This window comes from Eptesicus fuscus, chromosome 23 (genome assembly GCF_027574615.1).
Source record: "Eptesicus fuscus isolate TK198812 chromosome 23, DD_ASM_mEF_20220401, whole genome shotgun sequence".
Classification (NCBI taxonomy): domain Eukaryota; kingdom Metazoa; phylum Chordata; class Mammalia; order Chiroptera; family Vespertilionidae; genus Eptesicus; species Eptesicus fuscus.
Window position 1 is genome coordinate 10,613,776 of NC_072495.1, and position 23,001 is coordinate 10,636,776.

The window sequence follows — 23,001 nt, forward strand, 5'->3', positions numbered from 1 at the left end:
CGGGATCAGTTGCCAGACAGGCCTATAGGACTTGACTTCCCTTGCTCATCCCCCAGACACATCTGGGCAGCAGCCAGGGTCCACCCCCATTCTGTCATCATTGGAGGAGCTCAAACTTAAAGGCTCCAGTTTAAATTCAGGGTGTTTCATTTCCTCTTACTGGTGGGCCTGCTTGTGGCCCTTCTGTAGCCAGCCCCAGGACGAGAGTGAGCCTCTCACCATGCCAGCCTGCTGCTGTCTGTTCCGGTATGAGACCAACAAAGTCATCCAGATCCAAAGCACGAGATATGGCATCATTAAGTGTTTCATCTACACGAGTCTCTTTCTCAGTGTTTGGTAAGTGGGGTGTGGAGATGACCCCAGATCTCTGCAGTGGTTGCCGGCACAGAAAACCCCAAGGTGAAGCTTCTAGTGCACATTCTGAAGTTCACATGGTTTTAAAACCTGAGATGTTTGTCTCACAGCAAGCTGGAGGAGAAGTGTTTGTGTTGCGGGGGATGAAAAAGGGGGCAGGAGGGTGGCCAGCAAGCAGCAGACAGGAAGAAGCTGTGCCAGTTTGCTACAGAAAGAAGCTTGGGAGGCAAGTGTGACATTCTGGGTTCTATCCCAGGCCTGCCAGGGCGAAATGGGTAGGGCACGCCTGGGAAAGGTGGGAAAACACAGGGCAACACCCTTGATTTCCAAAGAGAAGGCCATGAATCGGGGTGCAAGTATTGATGCTGCTGGTAGCTGTCTGATTGATCATTGCTTAGGAGCAGGAATAGGACTGTTACAGAAGACCAGAGAAAAACCAAGCCACGCTTAGAGAAAGAGAGTTACATTTTAATTATGAGCAGGACCAGAGAAAATTGTGCTTTTTAAATTCTGGGCCCCCCAATTTGGGGGAAACCTTTTCTATTTATACTTTTTCTAGCTCTTTTGTCTCCCAAATTTGGAATGAGATTTCCAGGCTTTCTGAGAAAGAAGGTCTGCATGCTGGGAAGGGGCCATGAGACCATATCTCAAGGCCTGGTCTGGTGTCAGCACTGACAATTCTGTATGAGGCATAGTTTATGGCCTCTCTGGAATGGGAGTAGTCTTATTTTCCTTATTATTTAAGCAAGCAAGTGTTTACAGAAGCCAAAAGAGCATGGTTAAAATTTCAAACAGCAGTTTTTATTTATTTATTTATTTAATAAATCTTTATTGTTCAGATTATTACAATTCTTCCTCTTTTTTTCCCCCATAGCTCCCCATCCACCCGGTTCCCACCCCACCCTCTGTCCTTACCTCCCCTGCACTGTCGGCATCCATAGGTGTATGATTTTTGTCCAGTCTCTTCCCACACCCCGCAGACCCATTTTCCCCAGAGAATTGTCCGTCCACTCCCTTTCTATGCCCCTGATTCTATTATATTCACCAGATTATTCTGTTCATCAGATTTTTTATTCACTTGATTTTTAGATTCACTTGTTGATAGACATGTATTTGTTGTTCATAATTTTTATCTTTACCTTTTTCTTCTTCCTCCTCTTCTTAACCCTTTGCACTCGCTTGCTTTTTTCTCGATTCCTTTATTCTAATGCTAACCGTGTCGAGTCACACTCGACATCTGAGTGCAGAAGGTTAAAGAATACCTTTCAGGATTTCATATAATACTGGTTTGGGAGTGATGAACTCCTTTAGCTTTTTCTTATCTGTGAAGCTCTTTAGCTGACCTTCAATTCTGAATGATAGCTTTGCTGGGTAGAGTAATCTTGGTTGTAGGTTCTTGCTATTCATCACTTTGACTATTTCTTTCCATCCCATCTGGCCTGCATAGTTTCTGTTGAGAAATCAGCTGACAGTCGTATGGGTGCTCCCTTGTAGGTAACTAACTGTTTTTCTCTTGCTGCTTGTAAAATTCTCTTTGTCTTTTGCCCTTGGCATTTTAATTATGATGTGTCTTGGTGTGGTCCTCTTTGGATTCCTTTTGTTTTGGGTTCTGTGCGCTTCCTGGACTTGTAAGTCTATTTCTTTCACCAGATGGGGGAAGTTTTCTGTCATTATTTCTTCAAATAGGTTTTCAGTAACTTGCTCTCTCTCTTCTTCTGGCACCCCATAATTCTGATGTTGGTATGCTTGAAGCTGTCCCAGAGGCTTCTTACACTATCTTCAAATTTTTGGATTCTTTTTTCCTTTAGCTTTTCCAGTTGAGTGATTTTTGCTTCTTTGTATTTCAAATCTTTGACTTGATTCTTGCAGTCCTCTCATCTGCTGTTAGGTCTATGTATAATATTTTTTATTTCAGTCAGTCTATGTTTAATTTCTAGTTGGTCCTTTTTCATATCCTGGAGAGTCTTGCTAAATTTATCGGCGGCTTCTAGGAAATTCTTGAAAAACCTTATAACCGTGGTTTTGAACTCTATATCCAGTCATTTGCTTTCCTCCATTTTTTATTTGTGATCTGTTTCTTTGTCTCTGCATTTTTGCTGCTTCCCTGAGTTGGTAGGATAGCTTTGTGTGCTAGGTGTCCCATAGGGCCCAGTGGCTCAGTCTCCCCGTTACCTGAGGTGGACACTTTTGGTGCACACCTTTGTGGACTGTGTGCACAGCCTTGCTGTAGTTAAGTCTTGATTGTTGTTGGTATCAGTGGGAGGAGTTGACCTCCAGGCCAATTGGCTGTGAGGATCAGCTGTGTCTACACTGGGAGAACTTCTGTGCTGGAGACACCCTTATGGGAGAAGACTTGCCAAGCCTCTGTGTTCAGTTTGGATGGGGCTGAATCTTAGGGTAGAGCAGACAACCTTGGCTTCCTGTCAGCCCTTCCCTAGGAGGCTCCTGGGTCTCAGTGTCCCTTGGTAATCGCTGCAAGCGCCTCTGAGAGAAAGCTGCCCTCAAGTATCACCTGCTGCCAGACAGTCCAGTTTCTCCCCGAATGAGTCTGGTTTCCAGAAACTCATCCGTAACTGGAGTTTAGCGCAGTCGAGAGCTTCCATCTACCTCCTGCTTTAGAAAGCCAGCCACGCACTCAGCAGCCTGTGCACTCAGCAGTCAATCCTCTCTGCGTGAGCATGCCTCCAGACATCTGCCTTCCACAGCTTCCCTGAGTCTCTGTGAGCTTTCCTCTTTCCTTCTAGTTGTAGAATTTCTACTCAGCCAGCTTTCCTATGGTTCTGGAAGGTGTCCGTTTGTCTTTTAGCTGTAGTTTTGATATTGTTGTGCAAGGCCACAGTTTAGGTGTTTACCTATGCCTCTATCTTGGTTTCTCCTTCTCTCACATACATTGAAAACAGCAGTTTTTATATAAGATAGATGCTTCAGGACCAGACTTGTAAATATCACGTTAGATCTTCTCCATGGTTAGGAAGGCACCCCATGCTCTTTTTTCCTTTTATAGCTTATTGAGATATAATTTGTACACTATACAATTCCCTCATTTAAAGTGTACAATTTCATACTTTTTATCATATTCACAGAATTGTGAAATCATCACTACAATTTTAGAATATTTACATCATCTCAAGAGGAAATCCCACTTCCCTTACTTACATTCCTATTCCCCCGAGCTTCGGGCACCCACTGATCTGTTCTCGGTCTCTATGGATTTGCCTATTCTGAACATTTCATATAAATGGAATCACACAGTAGGTGGTCTTTTGTGTCTGGCTTCTCTCACTCAGCATCATGTTTTCAAGGTTCGTCCACATTGGAGCACGTATCAGTACTTCCTTCTTTTCTATGGCTGCATAATATTCCACTGTAAGGATGGACCACTTTGTGGTGGACATTTGGGTTGCTTTCCAATTTGGGGCTATTACGGATCATGCTGTTGTCCAGCTGGTATGGCTTAGTGGTTGAGCGTCAACCCATGAACCAAAAGGTCACTGGATGGATTCCAGTCAGGGCACATGCCTGGGTTGTGGGCTCTATCCCCACTAGTGGGCGTGCAGGAGGCAGGTAATCGATGATGTTTCTCATCCATGTTTCTATCTCTCTAGCCTTCTCCCTTCCTCTCTCTCTAAAATCAATAAAAATGTATTTTAAAAAAATCGTGCTGTTATGAACATTTGTGTACAGGTTTTTCAAGAACACATTTTTGCATGAACAGTTTTCTTGGGTATGTAACTATGAATGAAATTGGTGGATCACTTGGTAACTCCTTCAACCTTTTGCGGAACCACCCAACTGTTTTTCACAGCAGCTGCACCATTTCACATGCCCACCTTAAATATTAGTCCCAATTTCTCCACATCCTCACCTGACACTTGTTATTAACTGTCTTTTTGGATTGCGGGCATCCTAATGGGATGTAAAGTGGTTATCTCTTTGTGGTTTTGGTTCACATTTTCCTAATGGGTAATGTCCCCTTGCTCTTTGTGATGATGAAGAAGAAGGTGATGATGATGATGATGACAACTCACGTCTGTACAGGGAGACAGTGTTGTTTACCACCTAAGGGTTAGAGTCACTCAACCTCTCTGAGCCTCAGATTCTGCCTCTGTTCACAGAGTGGTTGTGATAATTAAATAGAAAAGGCATGCAAGCCCTTCTCAACACCTGGCATAGGGTAGGAGCTCCCCAAGTCAGCTTTTTTTCAAAAGAATCTCTTTTAATCAAATGGGTACCTTCAGAATGCAGTATACCCTCTCCTCTGACTGTCAAAGTAACCATACCCACACTTGGGGTTTGAGATCTGAAAAGGTGGATTCAAAAATCCTTTACCTCTTTGCGTTTTCTTTTCTGTAAAATGGGGATAATGGTTGTTGTGAGAATTAAATGAGTTAATAAATGCAGAGCTGCTAGAAAAATACCTGGCATATGGCAAGACCTTACTAAGTGTGATTCTTCTTATTAATAGTAACTATTAGGATCATCATTATTTAATTCTTGTTTTTACTATGCAACAAACATTGAAAAATAAACCTATATGCTAGAATTCTAAAATAAGACATTACTTAGATAAGATATCATAGGGCTGATGATAAAAAAATATAGTAAACTCCTACAAAGATCATATTTCACCATTCCATGTAACATATAAATGTAACTTTCTGGTATGCTTGGGTCCAGCACGCAGTTTCTTAAAAACAGATCATGAGAACACCTTAAAATGATAACTATTTTTCTTCCATATGGTGGACACTTATTTTACATGCATTTAATTCCCTTAATTTCAGTTACACATGTTCCACCAGAGCATGAAGGGAGGGCACAATTTAAACAGTGCAATGATTCGGTGACTGGTGCCCGGAGTAAGGGGGAGATGGATACTTGAGTTGGGGTTCCCTCAGTCAGTCTCTGCTTCCACGTGCTTCTCACAGAGTGAGCATTTTGCAGTCCTACCTGTGGATCTAAATACACCTTTTCCACTCAACATGCCCCCTGAAATAAGCCAACTCCTTCACATTCGCCTTCCTTTCACTTCCCGCAAAACTGGAAAAACAGCAACTTGTTCCAGGGCAGCAGGAGGACAGCCTGTGGCTATGCATTGTGCACCATGCAAGGGTCTAGCAAAGGCACTTTAATGAGACACAATTATTACCTTAAGTACCAACTTTGGAAGATAACCCCACGTGAAATGCTTCCCCATTGTTTATATTTTAAAATATAAAATTGAAGAAAAATGCTGCCAGCTTTGCTTTTCCCCTCTGTATTAATGGAAGACTTGCATCTCTCTGAATGGTGTCCCATAGAACACAGCGTGGGCAATGCTGCCTTCAATTGTATTCTGAGGCTGCCAGTTGATGTAACTACAAGTTGGCCATCTGTGAAATGGGTAGACTCATGGTGCCCTGGGGTTGAGGGATGTTGTATGCATCGAATAGGACTGGCATGGACCACTGATGGAAGTCCAGACATGCTCAGGTAAAATTTGGAATATGCAGCAGCAGGTGGTGGGTTCTGGCCATAGGGTTCCTTCCGGGTTTAGTGGTTGTACATACCAGGGCCAAAAAGGCAAAGGGCCAGGATAACAAAGTAAGACATGCATCTGTTATTGAAACTGGGATACAAGACAAGGGCTACAATACTGGAAATAAGACTAGAGGCTGAGTCTGGCTGACATAGCTCAGTGGTTCAGCATCAACCTATGAACTAGGAGGTCACAGTTAAGATTGCTGAGTCAGGGCACATGCCTGGGTTGCAGGCTCCATCCCCATTGGGAGACAGCTGATTAATGATTCTCTCTCATCATTGATGTTTCTACCTCTCCCTCTCCCTTTCTCTCTGAAATCAATCAATAAATAAAAAAGACAAGAGGCTGAGCAGCTTCTCATAGTCCCTCACAACCAAGTTCAGGTCTAGAGTCAAAGGCAGGGCGTGCAGCTGCTGGCAGGGTCACGTGGCTCCAGCTCCCAGGGTTGCAGCAGTATGTGGACAGGATGCTGAATAGGTCTGTGCTAGTCATATTGTTTGAATGTGTAAAGAACCCTACTTCAAGTTAGCCAGCAAGTCACACAGGGGGATTTATTGTCATATAACTGGGCAGCAGAAGAGATGGAACTGTCCTCTGACATGGATGGTCATAAAAGTTCAAACTGTGTTATCAGGGTTGGTTCTCTCTCCACATTTTGGATCTACTAGGTATTTCATTTTCTTCTTGATTAGGCTATCTATCTAGGAAGGTGGCACACCTCACATCCCCTGTTACAGCAACGAGAGGAACCTTTTTGCGTATGGGAGAAAAAGTCTACTCCGGGAGACAGCCTTATGCGACTAGACTTGCAAAATTGGAAAAGCCTCTGTGTTCAGCTGGAGGGGGCAGAGTTTCAGGGTGGAGCCTACAGCCTTGGCTTCCCGTCAGCCCCGCCCTATGAGGTTCCTGGGTTTCAGTGTCCCTGGGTACTCACTGCAAGCACCTCTGAGAGAAAGGCACCCTCAAGTTTTGCCCGCTGCCAAACAGTCCAGTCTCTCCCCCGATGAATCTGGATTCCCAGATTCTCGCCTGGAACTGGGGTTCAGTGCAGTCCGGAGCTTTTGTCTCCTTCCCACTAGGGCAATTCAGTGGCATGGTCAACAGTCCCTCCTCTGCGTGCATTCACATGCGCGCCTCCAAAGATCTGCCTTTCGCAGCTCCCCTGCGTTTCTGCCTTATAGCCCAGATTCCCCCAGTATGAGCCTGGGTCCCCAGGGTCTCGCCCAGAACTGGGGTTCAGTGCAGTAGGAACTGGGGTTCAACACAGTCCGGAGCTTTTATCTCCTTCCTGCTAGAGAACGCCAGCCAGGCACTCAGCCACCCCGTCCTCTCCGGTCCATCCTCTCTGCACGTGCACGCCTGTGTCTCCATACCTCAGGCTTTTACAGCTCCTCTGATTTTCCTTGTGGTTTTCTCTTTCCTTTTAGTTGTAGAATTTCCAGTCAGCCAGCTTTCCTGTGGTTCTGGATGATGTCTGTTTTGTCTTTTAGTTGTATTTTTTTTAATATATTTTATTGATTTTTTACAGAGAGGAAGGTAGAGGGATAGAGAGCTAGAAACATTGATGAGAGAGAAACATCGATCAGCTGCCTCCTGCACACCTCCCACTGGGGATGTGCCCACAACCAAGGTACATGTCCCTGACCAGAATCGAACCTGGGACCCCTCAGTCCGCAGGCCGACGCTCTATTCACTGAGGCAAACCGGTTAGGGCATTAGTTGTATTTTTGAAATTGTTGTGCGAGGCTGCAGTTTAGATGTTTAACTATGCTGCCATCTTGGTTTCTCCCTCGGGAGATGATGTTGAAATGTAGATGGAGAGGAGATGGGAGAGAGGGAGATGATAAGTGAAAATTGTCATGGTCATCAGAGACACCAACAAGAGACCCTAAGGAAAGCTTGCTGTGTTCTGGGGCTGTTCTAATTGTTAGACATTTCTTCTTCACTTTGAGTCCAAATCCATCTCCCTGTCATTTCTCTGCTTTGGTTAGAGTTATGCCCTGTGTCCCTTCTACTCGACACTCTACCAATGGGTGCACCCTGCTATCATATTTCTCCTCTTCTTCAAAATAGCAGACGGACCCCTCCAGCCCTGTGTCCCCCAACACGGAGCCCAGACCTTTACTGTCTCAGCCAAGGCCACACACTCACACTCTTGTTTGTGAAGCCCTCTTCAAAGGTGGTGCAGGCACTTTTGCTTTGCTAGCGGAAGCATGCACTGACCCAGCCTGTTGTGGTTTGAGATATAAAATGATAACATCTGCAAATTTATCTTAACATGTGTGAAATGTGGCTTAGGTGATAAAAGACACTTGTGCAAGTATGTGCCTGGCAATATGAGGAAGGAGGGTGGAGGGGCAAAGAAGCACAGTGCTCATGAGCATAAATAGCCTCGGTGGTGAGACTGAATGCTTCCCCCTGAAGATCAGAAACAGGATGTGGTCCTTTATACGGTAAAAGGGACTTTGCAGATGTGATGAAGTTCAAGGTCTTGAGATGGGGAGGTTATCCTTGGTTATCTGAGTGGCCCCAGTGTAATCACAGGAGTTCTTAAAAGAGAGAGGCAGGAGGGTCAGCGTTAGAGAAAGGAGAGGTGACAATGGGAGTAGGGGCTGGTCTGGCAGGCTGGGAGCCCAGGAGTGCCCACATCCTCTACAAGCTGGAAGAGGTGAGGTACAGATTCTCTCATGGAGCCTCCAGAAGGAACCAGCCCTGCTGTCACCTTGATGTGAGCAACAGGACCCCTAGAATTATAGGGGAATAAATATGTGTTGTTTTAACTCACTAGGTTCGTGGTAATTTGCTACAGCAGCAAAGAGTAATCAATACAATCAGTATTTAACTGGCTTTGGGGGTGCAAGCTCTCCACCACTATCTTCTCAGTGCATCTCTTGCTGCCCTTGGCTGTTTGCCAAGGCGAGTGGACCAGGAATGAACACAGTCAGATTCTTCTCTGGAGATTTTATGCACAAGAAGCAGTGGCTGCGGGCCCAGAATCTTCATGAGGCACAGAAGGCACACAGCTGGTTCCGGGGTAGGCGTGGGTTAACCAGCTGGAAAACGGTTCACTTTCAGGTCAGTTTAGAGTAACCTTTGCTCAGCGAGGCCAGACACTGTGAGCAAGAGCCGGCTTGGCTGAGAGGCACTTCTTCCCCCACCATGTTCTGAGGTCTCTCTCCATGCCCGCACGGTGCCAATTCCCCCAGATATGCCAGTCTGTGCAAGTTGCCAAAGTCATTCATATTCAGCGCATGTGGATTAGGATTCTGAAGAACCTCATTATAATGGGGGATCCTTGTCTACTTGTGGTGAGTCAGATGCAGAGTGCAAACCTGAGGGCTTCTGGGGCTGACCTCATTCTCCATCTCCCCCCACCCCCACCCCGTCACTTTCACCCCTGTTTCCCCTGTCCTTTCAGCCAGGCTTCTCTCATGTCAGCCCTCTCCACCTTCCAGACTCTCCGCTTTCTTCTCCCCCATTATCTCTATCTACCCAACAGACATGACCTAGCTAAGTCCCAGCCCCTTCCTGCCCCTTTTGCTTCAGGGACATGTGGTTTGCAGGCTTCAGAGGATCAGAATTGTCGCTGCCCACAGCCTAAAGGTTACAGGAAGCAGGAAGCCAAGCAGTTAGCATCTCATTCAGGGGCTAAACCCACAGTCCCTGAAAGGTGCATGGCTTGTCTGAGTCACCAAGTGAGTTGGGAGAGAGCTGCTGGGACAGTCGTTAGTATGTTCTTCCCATCGGGCAGGGCACTGCAAACTCTTTTAACCCCTGTGATTTGGCTCTGAAGCATTTGAATTCTTAAAATGATACATTTGTTATTATACAGAGATAAGTCTTCTGATGTACAGGGGCCTGGATTCCACTGAGGCTGCTGTAGAACACACTGTCCATTCTAGAACAGACGTGAGAGGCCAGAACTGAGCTTCCCAAATGGTGGGCCAGACTGACCCAGGGTTATTCTGGGAAAATGGTGCAATAGCCAATGGGGGAAAGCAGCACAGACCACATTCATGTCGTGAAGAGAGGCAGCAATGTACTGTTGAACAGTGTTATCTATAGTGCTATCTATTTGTCCGTGGAATTACATTGACTAGCTCCCTCGTGGACGCCGGTTGGGTCTCAATTCTGGATCTATTGCTACCATTCTTTCTTAATGAGCTTTCTTTTTTAACGAATGTCATAGAAATAGTAAAATATATACACGAATACGCCACCATCCCACTTAGGAAACAGAACATTACTAGTCCAGGTTTAGCTTCCTGCAGACCCAGCCTGTATCTGTTCTCTTTCCTCTCCTCTTGTAAACACCATCCTGAATTTGCTACTTGGACATACATTGTAGAAATATAAAAACAACCATAGAATTGTTGTTTTTATATTTCTACAACATATGTTCATAACTATAAAAAGGTTTTCCTTGAGGTGAAATTCCTATACCATAAAATCAACTTTTTTTTTTAATCCTCACCTGAGGATATTTTTCCATTAATATTTAGGGAGACTGGAAGATTGAGGGAAAGACAGAGGGAAACATCGATGTGAGAGAAATGCATCGACTGGTTGCCTCTTGCAAGAGCCCAAACAGGGCCTGGGCCGGGGAGGAGCCTGCAACCAAGATACATGCCCTTGACCAGAATCGAACCTGGGACCCTTTGGTCTGCAGGCCGACGCTCTATCCACTGAGCCAAACCAGCTAGGGCAAAACCAATCATTTTAACATGAGCAAGTCAGTGGCATTTGGTACATTCACAAGGTTGTGCAACCACCACCTCTGTCTAGTTCCAGAACATTTTCGTCACTTAAAAGAAGCCTGATGCCCATTCGGCTGTTAATTCCCATTTCTCCCTGCTCCCAACCCCTGGCAACCATCAGTCTACTACTCTCTGTCTCTATGGATTTTCCTATTCTGGATCTTTCATATCAACAGGATCAATAATATATGATCTTTTGTGTCTGTCTTCTTTCACTTAGCACAGTGTTTTCGAGGTTCATCCACAGGGTAGCATGTTTCAGTACTTTATTCCTTTTTATGGCTGAATAAATATATGGGTAGATCACATTTTGTTTTTCCATCCCTTAGATAGGTAGCGATGGGTTTCTGAGCTCCAGAACAAAGCTGGTGAATTATTGCCAGGTGAACTCTAGTATTTGAGAATCTGTCTTGTAAATTAGGGTCTATATTAGGCAATATTAGAGGTTAGTACTGGGGCAATAGTTTCCATGTAGCCAGCGCTCACTGTGTGGAATTTACACACATAATTCATCAACAACCCCGCTGTTAGGGTCGCTGAAGGAGGAACACATGAGGCCGAAATGAGTAAAGAATTATGTATTTAGGAGAAACCAAGATAGCGGCATAGGTAAACACCTGAACTTGCTGCCTCGCACAACCACTTCAAAACTACAACTATAAGACAAAACAGGTATCATCCAGAACCATGGGAAGGCTGGCTGAGTGGAAATTCTGCAACTAGAAGGAAAGAGAAAAGCACACTGAGACTCAGAGGAGGTGTGGAGGTGCAGAAGTGAAGTGCAGAGGTATGGAGGCACGCTCAGAAAGGGCTGGCAACTGAGTATGCTGTTGTCTTTTTCTATCGGGAGGGAGACACAAGCTTCCGACTGCTCTGAACTCCAGTTCTGGGCAAGACTCTGGGGACCCAGACTCATATGGGGAGAAACTGGACTGTCTGGCATCGGGCGAAACTCAAGGGCGGCTTTCTCTCAGAGGTGCTTGCAGCGATCATTGTTCCTGCACTGTGCCTCGGGACACAGAGAGCGGGGGAGGGCCCTCTTCAAGGCGGGGCCTTTTCAGCCATTGCGGTTTGCTCCACCCTAGTGATTCCCTGAGACCCTGCCCCACCCAATTTGTGCACAGTGGCTTTTGCATATGAATGGCCTGGCTCTTTGCAATCTGAAACCTAACATTCTGCAGCTGGGTCAAAGAGCCCCAGAGACTCCAAAAGAAGACACAAGGCTCAACAGCAGCTTGCATTGCTTCACAGTTGGAGCTCATCTGGTCACCTCCAAACCCCAAACAAAGAGAAGGAATCTGCAGATCTCCCTGTAGCTCGTGCTAGGTGGCCTCTCTCCTTGGATATCCAAGAGCCAATATACCCAGTGGTCAGAGAGAGAACATACAGACTACAACTCTTCAAATCCATAAGGGACACACTCAGGGGGCAAACTCAGTGAGCACCAAAGCCCCACTGAAGCAAGTCTTGCCCCATAAGGGTGTCTCCAGCAAAAAAGTTCTCCCATCATAGACACAACTGATCCTCACAGCCAATTGGCCTGGAGGTCAATTCTTCCCACTGATACTAATAACAATCAAGATGTAACTACAGCCCTAGCTGGTTTGGCTCAGTGGATAGAGAATTGGCCTGCGGGCTGAAGGGTCCCGGGTTTGATTCTGGTCAAAGGCACATGCCCCGGTTGCAGGCTCGATCCCCAGTAGGGGGTGGGCAGTAGGCATGTGATCAGTGATTCTGTCTAATCATTGATGTTTCTACCTCTCTCTCCCGCTCCCTTCCTCTCTGAAATCAATAAAAATGTTTAAAAAAAGACTTAACTACAACAAGACTGTGCACACAGCTCACAAAGGGGTGCACCAAGAGTGTCCACCTCAGCCGAGACCGGTTTGGCTCAATGGATAGAGCGTCGGCTTGCAGACTGAAGGGTCCCAGGTTCGATTCCGGTCAAGGGCATGTACATTGGCTGCGGGCACATCCCTGGTAGGGGGTGTGCAGGAGGCAGCTGGTCGATGATTCTCTCTCATTGATGTTTCTGGCTCTCTATCCCTCTCCCTTCCTCTCTGTAAAAAAATCAATAAAATATATTAAAAAAAAAAAAAAAGAGTGTCCACCTCAGGTAACTGGGAGGCTGAGCCACTGGGCCATATTAGACACCTAGCACACAAGGCCACACTATTAACACAGGGAAGCAGTGAAAATGTGAAGACAAAGAAACAGGTCACAAATGAAAGAAATGGAGGAAAGCAAACTACTGGAAATAGAGTTCAAAATCACAGTTATAAGGTTACTTAAGAATCTTCTAGAAGCTGCTGATAAATTTAGTGAGACCCTCAAGGATATGAAAAAGAACCAACTAGAAATTAAGCATACACTGACTGAAATAAAAAGTAATATACAGAGATCCAACAGCAGACTAGAGGATCGCAAGAATCAAGTCAAAGATTTGAAATACAAAGAAGCAAAAAACACCCAACTTGAAAAGCAAAAAGAAAAAAGATTCCAAAAATATGGAGATAGTGTAAGAAGCCTCTGGGACAACTTTAAGCGTACCAACATCCGAATTATGTGGGTTCCAGAAGAAGAGAGAGAGCAAGATATTGAAAACCTATTTGAAGAAATAATGACAGAAAACTTCCCCCACCTGGTGAAAGAAATAGACTTACAAGTCCAAGAAGCATGGAGAAACCCAAACAAGAGGAATCCAAAGAGGACCACACCAAGACACATCATAATTAAAATGCTAAGAGCAAAAGACAAAGAATCTTAAAAGCAGCAAGAGAAAAACAGTTAGTTACCTACAAGGGAGCACCCATACGATTGTCAGCTGATTTCTCAACAGAAATTATGCAGGCCAGACGGGAGGGGGGGGCAAGAAATATTCAAAGTGAGAACATACAACCAAGATTACTCTACCCAGCAAAGCTATCATTCAGAATTGAAGGTGAGATAAAGAGCTTCACAGATAAGAAAAAGCTAAAGGAATTCATCACTGCCAAACCAGTATTATATGAAATGCTGAAGGGGAAGAAGAAAAGGGTAAAGACAAAAACTATGAACAACTAAGTGACAACAAATACATATCTATCAATAAGTGAATCTAAAAATCAAGTGAATAAAAAGTCTAATGAACAGAATAAACTGATGACTATAACAGGATCAGGAGCATAGAAAGGGAGTGGACTGACAATTCTCGGAGGAAAGGAGTGTGGGGGGAGTGGTAAGAGACTGGACAAAAATCATACACATATAGATGAGATCAGTGCAGGGGGGAGGTAAAGGCAGAGGGTGGGGTGGGAACTGGGTGGAGGGGATAAAAGAGGAACAACTGTAATAATCTGAACAATAAAGATTTATTAGAAAAAAAAGAATTATGAATTTATTAGGTCACCTGGAAACCAGATGGCTGAGCCCCAAAATGGTGCCAGCACCCAGGGGTGGGAAGTCAAAGATTTTAAAGGACTATAGGCTTTTCAGTAGTGAATTCTTTGGGTGGGTCTGGATCCTTGACAAGTCCGGAGGGGAAAGTTACTGGTTTCAGCAAATGGAATGTGGTCTAAGCAAAAAGGAATGGTGATTGTGAAATGATCTCAAGGTCAGCTTCCCAGGGGAGGGAATATCCATTCAATTATTTGATCACACCTAACACCTATGAGGTATGTATAACCATTCTTCCCATCTCATACATGAGGAAAATAGTCGCAGACAAGGCAAGTTGTTGGCCCAAATTTTCCTAGCAAAGCTAGGATTGGAATGGAGGCAGCCTCCAACCAAAACCACGGCACTGGGCCTCCTTGAGAAAACCACTGATGCTTGTCTGTGTCCGCCACACAGCTTTACTCTGCTGTATTACAAGAAGTACCAGTCTAAAGAGCCTCTGACCAGCTCTGTGCACACCAATGTGAAAGGCGTAGCGGAGGTGAGAGAGGAGATTCTGAAGAATGGAAAGGAGGACGAGATGAAAAGAGTCTTGGACACAGCAGATTACACCTTCCCCCTGCAGGTGAGCACTGGTCAGCATCCTCCCAGGATGCATCCCTGCTCACTGTCACCAGGGCCTCGTGCCCTTCCCCCTGCCCCAGCCCTGGGACCTAGAGCCTTACTCCAGAAAAAGACTGGCCCTATTTAAAAAGCTCTGTGAAAATACTAATGGAGAAAACCTAAAAATTGCAAAACTGGGTCAGATCTAACAGCTCAAAGGAGATGATTCTTAGCTTTATCAACTCCTCCAGGGCTTCTCAAAATAGCTGTGTGTCCTGGTGCATTTAAAACACCACTGGATTCACTCACACTTTGAGTTGCACACCGCTCTTTAGGAGCAGGGCCATGGAGTCAGCAAGGTCTGCCTAGATTCAGAAGGACAAAGAACTCCCTGCCTGGAGAAGACCAGCCCTTCTGTATTGTTTGTGTGGCACTTTGTCAACAACATGTCTCCAGGAAAACACTCTTGGGGGTTCAAGGAAGGATACAAAGGACAAAGAAAGAAAGGGTGTGGACCATACAGAAGGGGCATTCGGCTGCCTAAATTTGCAAGAAAAGAAAATGAAATTAGAATTGTCAAAATGGAGAAGTCGAAGGTGACTCGAACAGATGGGGGGCTGGAGAGACTAAAGGGCCTCTGGGAGCTGGACAGCTTTGCAAAACCATAAAACCTAAGCTGCTATCTGTTTGTTGCTGACAGTGGGTCATTAAATTCTCCCGTTATTTCCCAGGTGGTGGCGTGCCCTATTGCCCTTTTATTAAAGTCCTAGATAATCTGCACAGCATTCTGATGAAACCAACAAACACCCCAGTTCTGCCTCCCCGGGCCTCCTGAGTTTCAACTTAATGGGTTTTTCCTGGGAAGCTGGGATGGAAAAGGAATCCTCAATCAGTTTCCATGTGCCTCTGGTCTCTCTCGGCTCAGCAGGGCGGCTCATCCAGCTTTGATATTAAGCCCTCCATGTAGTCCCAAGTTTGCTCCCGGCCCCTGATTTCCAGACTGAAGGTTAGCAGAGTGGAAGGTTTCGTCGCCCGCAGGCACTTAGCAAGCTGGATAATTAAGATTAAACAGTTCTGTTCTCAAAGGCTTTGCATTGAACTTCTCCTTTTCTCTGCAGGATAACTCCTTCTTTGTGATGACAAACTTTCTCGAGACAAAGGACCAAGTGCAGGGGTTGTGTCCAGAGGTAAGGAAGGGACCCAGAGCAGTTAGACTGGCGATAAGAGTTCTGGAGGAGACACAGGAAGAGAAAGGGTGGGAGAATGTGGGAATTGAGATCTGATGTGTCTTCCAGCTCGCAAACATTCCTGAGCCTCCTTTGTTGAGTGTGGGTCTGGGCAGTGTCAGAAGACACTGCAGTTCTCTCTCTGGAGCCGCCCCATCTTGGCCTGTCCCTTGTCTCCAGCTCAGGTACGAGGCACCTGTGCAGGCGAGAGGCCAGCTTCCTCTGTCGCTTCCTCCCTCATGGCTCCTGACAACATTGACCTTTGGCATTTGTGCGGCATTTCGCATTTCAGTGGAGCCTCACAAATTTAGGAGGGTAATGGCATTCCCAGCCCCGTTTTACAGGTCAGACGCAAATCAGAGAGGTTAGTTGATCTCCTCTAGGTCACCCAGCTTCCTGGAGGCAGAGTCCTGCTTAGAATTCAGGCGTTCTCCTGCCATTGCCCACTCAGGTAATGCCTGTGCTTTACCAGGGACCATCCCAGCACCTAGGGGCACAGCACTGGGATGCTATCGAGCAGGCCTCCTGCCTGTGGGAGGACCAGCCTTGCCTGTGGATCTTGCTCATCAGCCCACGCAGGTGACAAGGTCTGAGTGTCTGAGAGCTCGGGGTAGATGTGCTCTCTCCTATGACGGTCTTCGCTGTCGTGTCCACCTAAACCTGGAACCAGGCTAACATTCCCGTGGATCTGTATCAATAATGCTCATCTCATCTTCACAGCAACCACTTCAGGCAGACCTGTTCACCCCCCTTTTACAGAGGAGGAAACTGAGGCTGAGAGAGGTGCAGTGACTGGACCAGTGTCATGCAGCTAGACAATGGCGCAGAGGTCCTGCTGAATCTCTATAAAAGCCACGCACTGCACAGGAGATAATGAGCAGCGGCGATTTTCTTAGCGGCTGTGTCACCTCCTGGTCTCCCTAAGACTGGCCAGTGAACCTGCTCCCGAGGAAATGGGAAGTTGAATACAGATGCCCAGTCATCACATTTCTCTTTTCCTTCTTCTGTCCTCCGCTATCAGTCCGGAGACCTCATTTTCTCAGGCCAGGTGACAGGGCCGGCTGGCGCCCCTTATTTCCACATTTGCTGCTGAGCCTTCATGCCATTTGCTTCATTCAGTTCTGCAGCCACAGAGCTGCTTGGACCAGGCCTCTGGCTCTGCACACTGAGGGCTGTCCCTGCCAGTGACCCCAGGCTGCCCTGACTTCCATGTTTTTGATTTTTATTTATTTTTAGTTTTTATTGAGATATAATTCATATACCACTAAATCCACCACTTTATTTTATTTTTAAATATATTTTTATTGAGTTCAGGAATGAGAGAGAGAAATGACCATCAATTGATTGGCTGCTTCCTGCATGCCCCACACTGGGGATTGAGCCCATAACCCAGGCATGTGCCCTGACTGGGAATCCAACCATGACCTCCAGGTTCATAGATTGATGCTCCACAACTGAGCCATGCCGGCCAGGCAAAAGCCTGCCATTTTAAAGTGTACAGCCCTAGCTGGTTTGGCTCAGTGGATAGAGCATCGGCCTGCGAACTGAAGGGTCCCAGGTTCGATTCCTGCCAAGGGCACATGCCCGTGTTGCGGGCTCGATCTCCAGTAGGGGGTGCGCAGGAGGCAGCCAATCAATGATTCTCTCCTATCATTGATGTTTCTATCTCTCTCTCTCCCTCTCCCTTCTTCTCTGTAGTCAATATAGAAATATGTATATTTTTAAAAAACACTGCTAAAAATAAATAAATAAATAAATAAAGTGTACAAATTCAGTGGTTTAGTACATTCAAAACATTGTACAACTATCACCATTTTAGAACATTTTCCTCACCATAAAAAGAAACCTCATACTCATTAGCAGTCTCTCCCCATTCACCCTTCCCCTGCCCCTGGCAACCACTGATCTCTATGGATTTGCCTATTCTGGATATTTTACATAAATGAATCCTACAATCTGTGGTCTTTTGTGTCTAACTTCTTTCACTTACTACACCGTTTTCTTTCTTTTACAAAAATATATTTTATTGAGAAACCAAGATGGCGGCATAGTTAAACACCTAAACTGCAGTCTCGCACAACTATTTCAAAAATACAACTAAAAGACAAAACAGACATCATCCAAAACCACAGGAAAGCTGGCTGACTGGAAATTCTACAACTAGAAGGAAAGAGAAAACCACAAGGAAAATCAGAGGAGCTGTAAAAGCCTGAGGTATGGAGACACAGGCGTGCACGTGCAGAGAGGATGGACCGGAGAGGACGGGGTGGCTGAGTGCCTGGCTGGCGTTCTCTAGCAGGAAGGAGATAAAAGCTCCGGACTGTGTTGAACCCCAGTTCCTACTGCACTGAACCCCATTTCCGGGCAAGACCCTGGGGACCCAGGCTCATACTGGGGGAATCTGGTCTGTAAGGCGGAAACTCAGGGGAGCAGTGAAAGTCAGAGCTCTGGAGGCGTGCACGTGAATGTGCACAGAGGAGGGACTGTTGACCGTGCCACTGAATTGCCCTAGCGGGAAGGAGACAAAAGCTCCGGACTGCACTGAACCCCAGTTCCGGGCAAGAATCTGGGAATCCAGATTCATTGGGGGAGAGACTGGACTGTTTGGCAGCGGGCGAAACTTGAGGGCGCCTTTCTCTCAGAGGTGCTTGTAGTGAGTACCCAGGGACACTGAGACCCAGGAACCTCATAGGGTGGGGCTGACGGGAAGCCAAGGCTGTCTACTCCACCCTGAGACTCCGCCCCATCCAGCTGAGCACAGATGCTTTTCCAATTTTGCAAGTCTAGTTGAATAAGGCTGTCTCCCGGAGTAGACACAGCTGATCCTCACAGCCAATTGGCCTGGAGGTCAACTCCTCCCACTGATACCAACATCAATCAAGACTTAACTACAACAAGGCTGTAAACACAGTCCACAAAGGGGTGCATCAAGAGTGTCCACCTCAGGTAACTGGGAAGGCTGAGCCACTGGCCCATATAGGACTCCTAGCACACAAAGCTACCCTACCAACTTGGGAAGCAGCAAAAATGTTGAGACAAAGAAACAGATCACAAACCAAAGAAATGGAGAAAAACAAACGACTGGAGATAGAGATCAAAACCACAGTTATAAGGTTTTTCAAGAATTTCCTAGAAAAGGCCGATACATTTAATGAGACCCTCGAGGATATGAGAGAGACCCTTGAGGATATGGAAAAGGACCAACTAGAAATTAAACATACACTGACTGAAATAAAAAATATTATACAGACACCCAACAACAAACTAGAGGAACGCAAGAATCAAGTCAAAGATTTGAAATACAAAGAAGCAAAAATCACTCAACTGGAAAAGCTAAAGGAAAAAAGAATCCAAAAATTTGAAGATAGTGTAAGAAGCCTCTGGGACAACTTCAAGCGTACCAACATCAGAATTATGGGGGTGCCAGAAGAAGAGAGAGAGCAAGATACTGAAAGCCTATTTGAAGAAATAATGACTGAAAACTTCCCCCATCTGGTGAAAGAAATAGACTTACAAGTCCAAGAAGTGCACAGAACCCCAAACAAAAGGAATCCAAAGAGGACCACACCAAGACACATCATAATTAAAATGCCAAGGGCAAAAGACAAAGAGAGAATATTAAAAGCAGCAAGAGAAAATCAGTTAATTACCTACAAGGGAGCACCCATACGATTGTCAGCTGATTTCTCAACAGAAACTATGCTGGCCAGATGGGAGTGGCAAGAAATAGTCAAAGTGATGAATAGCAAGAACCTACAACCAAGGGTACTCTACCCAGCCAAGCTGACATTCAGAATTGAAGGTCAGCTAAAGAGTTTCACAGATAAGAAAAAGCTAAAGGAGTTCATCAACACCAAACCAGTATTATATGAAATGCTGAAAGGTATTCTCTAAGAAGAGGAAGAAGAAAAAAAAGTAAAGATAAAAATTATGAACAACAAATACATATCTATCAACAAGTGAATCTAAAAATCAAGTGAATTAAAAATCTGATGTACAGAATAAACTGGTGAATATAAAAGAATCAGGGACATAGAAAGGGAGTGGACTGACAACTCTCGGGGGAAAGGGGTGTGGGGGGTGCGGGAAGAGACTGAACAAAAATCGTACACCTATGGATGAGGGCAGTGGGGGGGGGGAGGTAAGGGAAGAGGGTGGGATGGGAACCGGGTGGAGGGGAGCTATGGGGGGAAGAAAGAGGAACAACTGTAATAATATGAACAATAAAGATTTGTTAAATTAAAAATATATATATTTTTGATTTTTTACAGCGAGGAAGGAAGAGGGATAGAGAGTTAGAAACATCAATGAGAGAGAAACATTGATCAGCTGCCTCCTGCACACCCCTCACTGGGGCTGTGCTTGCAACCAAGGTACATGCCCTTGACCGGAATCGAACCTGGGACCCTTCAGTCCGCAGGCCAATGCTCTATCCACCGAGCCAAACCAGCTAGGGCTACTACACCGTTTTCAAGGTTTGCCAATGTTGTAGCATGAGCCAGTAGCATTTAATTCCTTTTCATGGTTGAATAATATTCCACTGTATAAATGTACCACATTTTATCTGTCCACTCAGTAGTTGATGAATATTTGGGTTGTTTCCACTTTTTTGGCTATTATGACTTGCTGTGTCCATCTGTGTACAAGTTTTTGTGTGGACACAGGACAGCTGCTTTTCCATATCTTAGGGGCACGCGATACTCACTCCTCACTACCCTGTCCTTCTCTTGGCAGTACCCTACCAACAGGACACAGTGTTCCTCTGACCAGGATTGTATAAAGAGATTGTCGGAACCGCTGAGCAAAGGTATGTTCTGTCTCTTTTTGGGACCATGGGGATGAATGGTCTGGCATCCTGGTGACATTCGCAGTGTCCTAAAGTTGAGATCTTTAACTCTGGCTCTCAGCTGCTTCCACCCTCAGCAGACCATGGGTGGGTCTGTGTCTGCCCCGTGCCTTGGCTGTGCCCTCAGAGGACCAGCTGCTGATGTGAATGTGATGTTAATTCCCCAGGGAGGAAGTGAGCTCCTAAAAAAACTTGCAAAATTAGCACCTTCAGGGTTCTACCTGATGGGAAAATCAAATGGCTTATAGTATCATCTGAGTATTCTAAGCTTTCTGTCTTGAATTTCCACAAAGGTTGAGGAGCTTGAACTTGTACCCCTATGACACCTGGAGACCATACACGAATTAACCTGCAGAATTTCCTTCTCCTGTTTTGTTGTTTTTAATATATTTTTTAATTGATTTCAGAGAGAGAGAGAGAGAGAGAGATAGAAACATCAATGATGAGAGAAATCATTGATCCGCTGCCTCATGCACACCCCACACTGGGGATTGAACCCACAACCGAAGCATGTGCCCTGACCAGGAATCCAACCCTGGCCTCCTGGTTCATAGGTCAATACTCAACCACTGAGCTATGACAGCCAGGCTCCATGTTTCCTGTTTTAACTGAAAGGGCACATGACAATAAAGTTACCACATAAAAGAATAAAAAGAAAAAGTATCAGTGGTTATAAAACACACACTAAGGGCCTATGAATGTTGCATTCTTATTCCATGATACATATGTGTCTGAGTTGGTATAGAGCTCATTTTAACATTACTTGCTATTTAACTCTGCCCTCGGGAATCTTTAACTGATCCTGATGCTCCAGGAAGCTGTGCCGTGGTTGTTTTTTTGTTGTTTTGAATCGTCACCTGAGGATATTTTTCCAATGATTTTTAGGAAGTGGAAGGGAGGCAGGGAGGGGCAGAGGGAGAGAGAAAGAAAAAGAAACATCAATATGAGACACATCAATCAGTTGCCCTTGACTGTGAATCAAACCACAACCTTTCAGTGCACGGGCCGATGCTCTAACCACTGAACCACTGACCAAGGCAAGATGTGCCATGTTTATTCTGCGACTTTGCACATCCCTGACACATGCTGTACACTCCACCAGGGACTCACATGCCAAATAAGAAGCCAAGTTCGAGTCCATTTCCCAGTTGAGACAATGCACCCTGTCAGGCTCCCCTCTCAGGCATCTTTCTTTCAAAGAAGCCAAACAAGCCAACAGCATCCATGGTCTTCCTATGTTCTCTCTACCATTCGATGTGTTGCTTGGTCAGATTAATAAGCTCGCGGTTCAGTCGGGGTTTCATGGAAACTGAAAGTGCTTGAGCTGAAAAGCATGGTCTCTTGCTTGGGTTGAGAGTTTCCTCCCACGGTTCTTTCACACGTCTGCTTCTGTGACCCCTTGACCCCGCAGGAATCCAGACCGGAAAGTGTATAGAGTATAATCAGAGGTACAATACCTGTGAAGTCTCTGCCTGGTGTCCCACCGAGGCAACGGAAGAGCCCCCCCGGTAAGTTGCAGGGTGGGGACTGACCCGTGGCCCTTGGCAGTGAGTAGGTGAGGCCTTGCCAGGCGCTGATCTAGCTTCTCTTCTCAGGGCAGTCCCACAACATCCTGGGTCCTACTGGCTTGGGGACTCCATGCCAGGCACACTGGTGGTCTCTGGGAGGGCCAGGCTACTTAAAATATTGAAATAATTCTGTACTGACTGGTAAATAGCTACTTCCCTGAACACCCTGGGGTGCCCCTGCCTCCTTTCTGTGCCAGCATGTTCCAGGGCACCTCCAGACCCTACTCCAGTGCTACAGCAGGGTCCATTCTGACTTGTCAGTGTCCATACTCAGGGATTAAGGATGGGGAAGTGACAGGGAGGGAAGAAAGAAAAAAAGGAAGGAAGGGGAAAGGAAGGAAAAGAAATGGAAGGGAGGCAGAGACAGAAAGTTTTCTTAAATAATCACAGTGAAAGCCTGGTCGGTGTGGCTCAGTGGTTGAGGGTCGATCTATGAACCAGGAGGTCAAGGTTCAATTCCTGGTCAGGGCACATGCCCCAGTTGTAGGCTTGATCCACAGTAGGGGACATGCTGGAGGCAGCTGAATAATGATTCTCTCTCATCATTGATGTTTCCCTTTCTCCCTCTCCCTCCCTATCTGAGGTCAATAAAAATGTATATATATTTTAAAAAATGATCACAGTGACAGATTTGGTGGTCCCTGTAGTGACTCTTCTCTTTTAAAAAAAAAGTTTTAATTGATTTTTTTTCTTTTTTAGAGAAAGGAAGGGAAAGGGAGAGTTAGAAATATCCATGAGAAAGAAACATCAC

The 23,001-nt window shown here is 45.7% G+C and overlaps 1 protein-coding gene across 1 annotated transcript in view; it reads left to right on the forward strand.

Annotated features, from left to right (window-relative positions):
* The first annotated feature begins 220 nt into the window (after positions 1-220).
* Positions 221-23,001, forward strand: part of LOC129148148 (P2X purinoceptor 7-like) — a 41,574-nt gene continuing 18,793 nt past the window's right edge. Inside the window, exons 1-5 of the mRNA XM_054712843.1 lie at positions 221-336; positions 14,464-14,632; positions 15,729-15,797; positions 20,571-20,643; positions 22,094-22,190. Coding sequence (XP_054568818.1) covers positions 221-336; positions 14,464-14,632; positions 15,729-15,797; positions 20,571-20,643; positions 22,094-22,190 — 524 coding nt within the window. The remainder of the gene's footprint in view (positions 337-14,463; positions 14,633-15,728; positions 15,798-20,570; positions 20,644-22,093; positions 22,191-23,001) is intronic.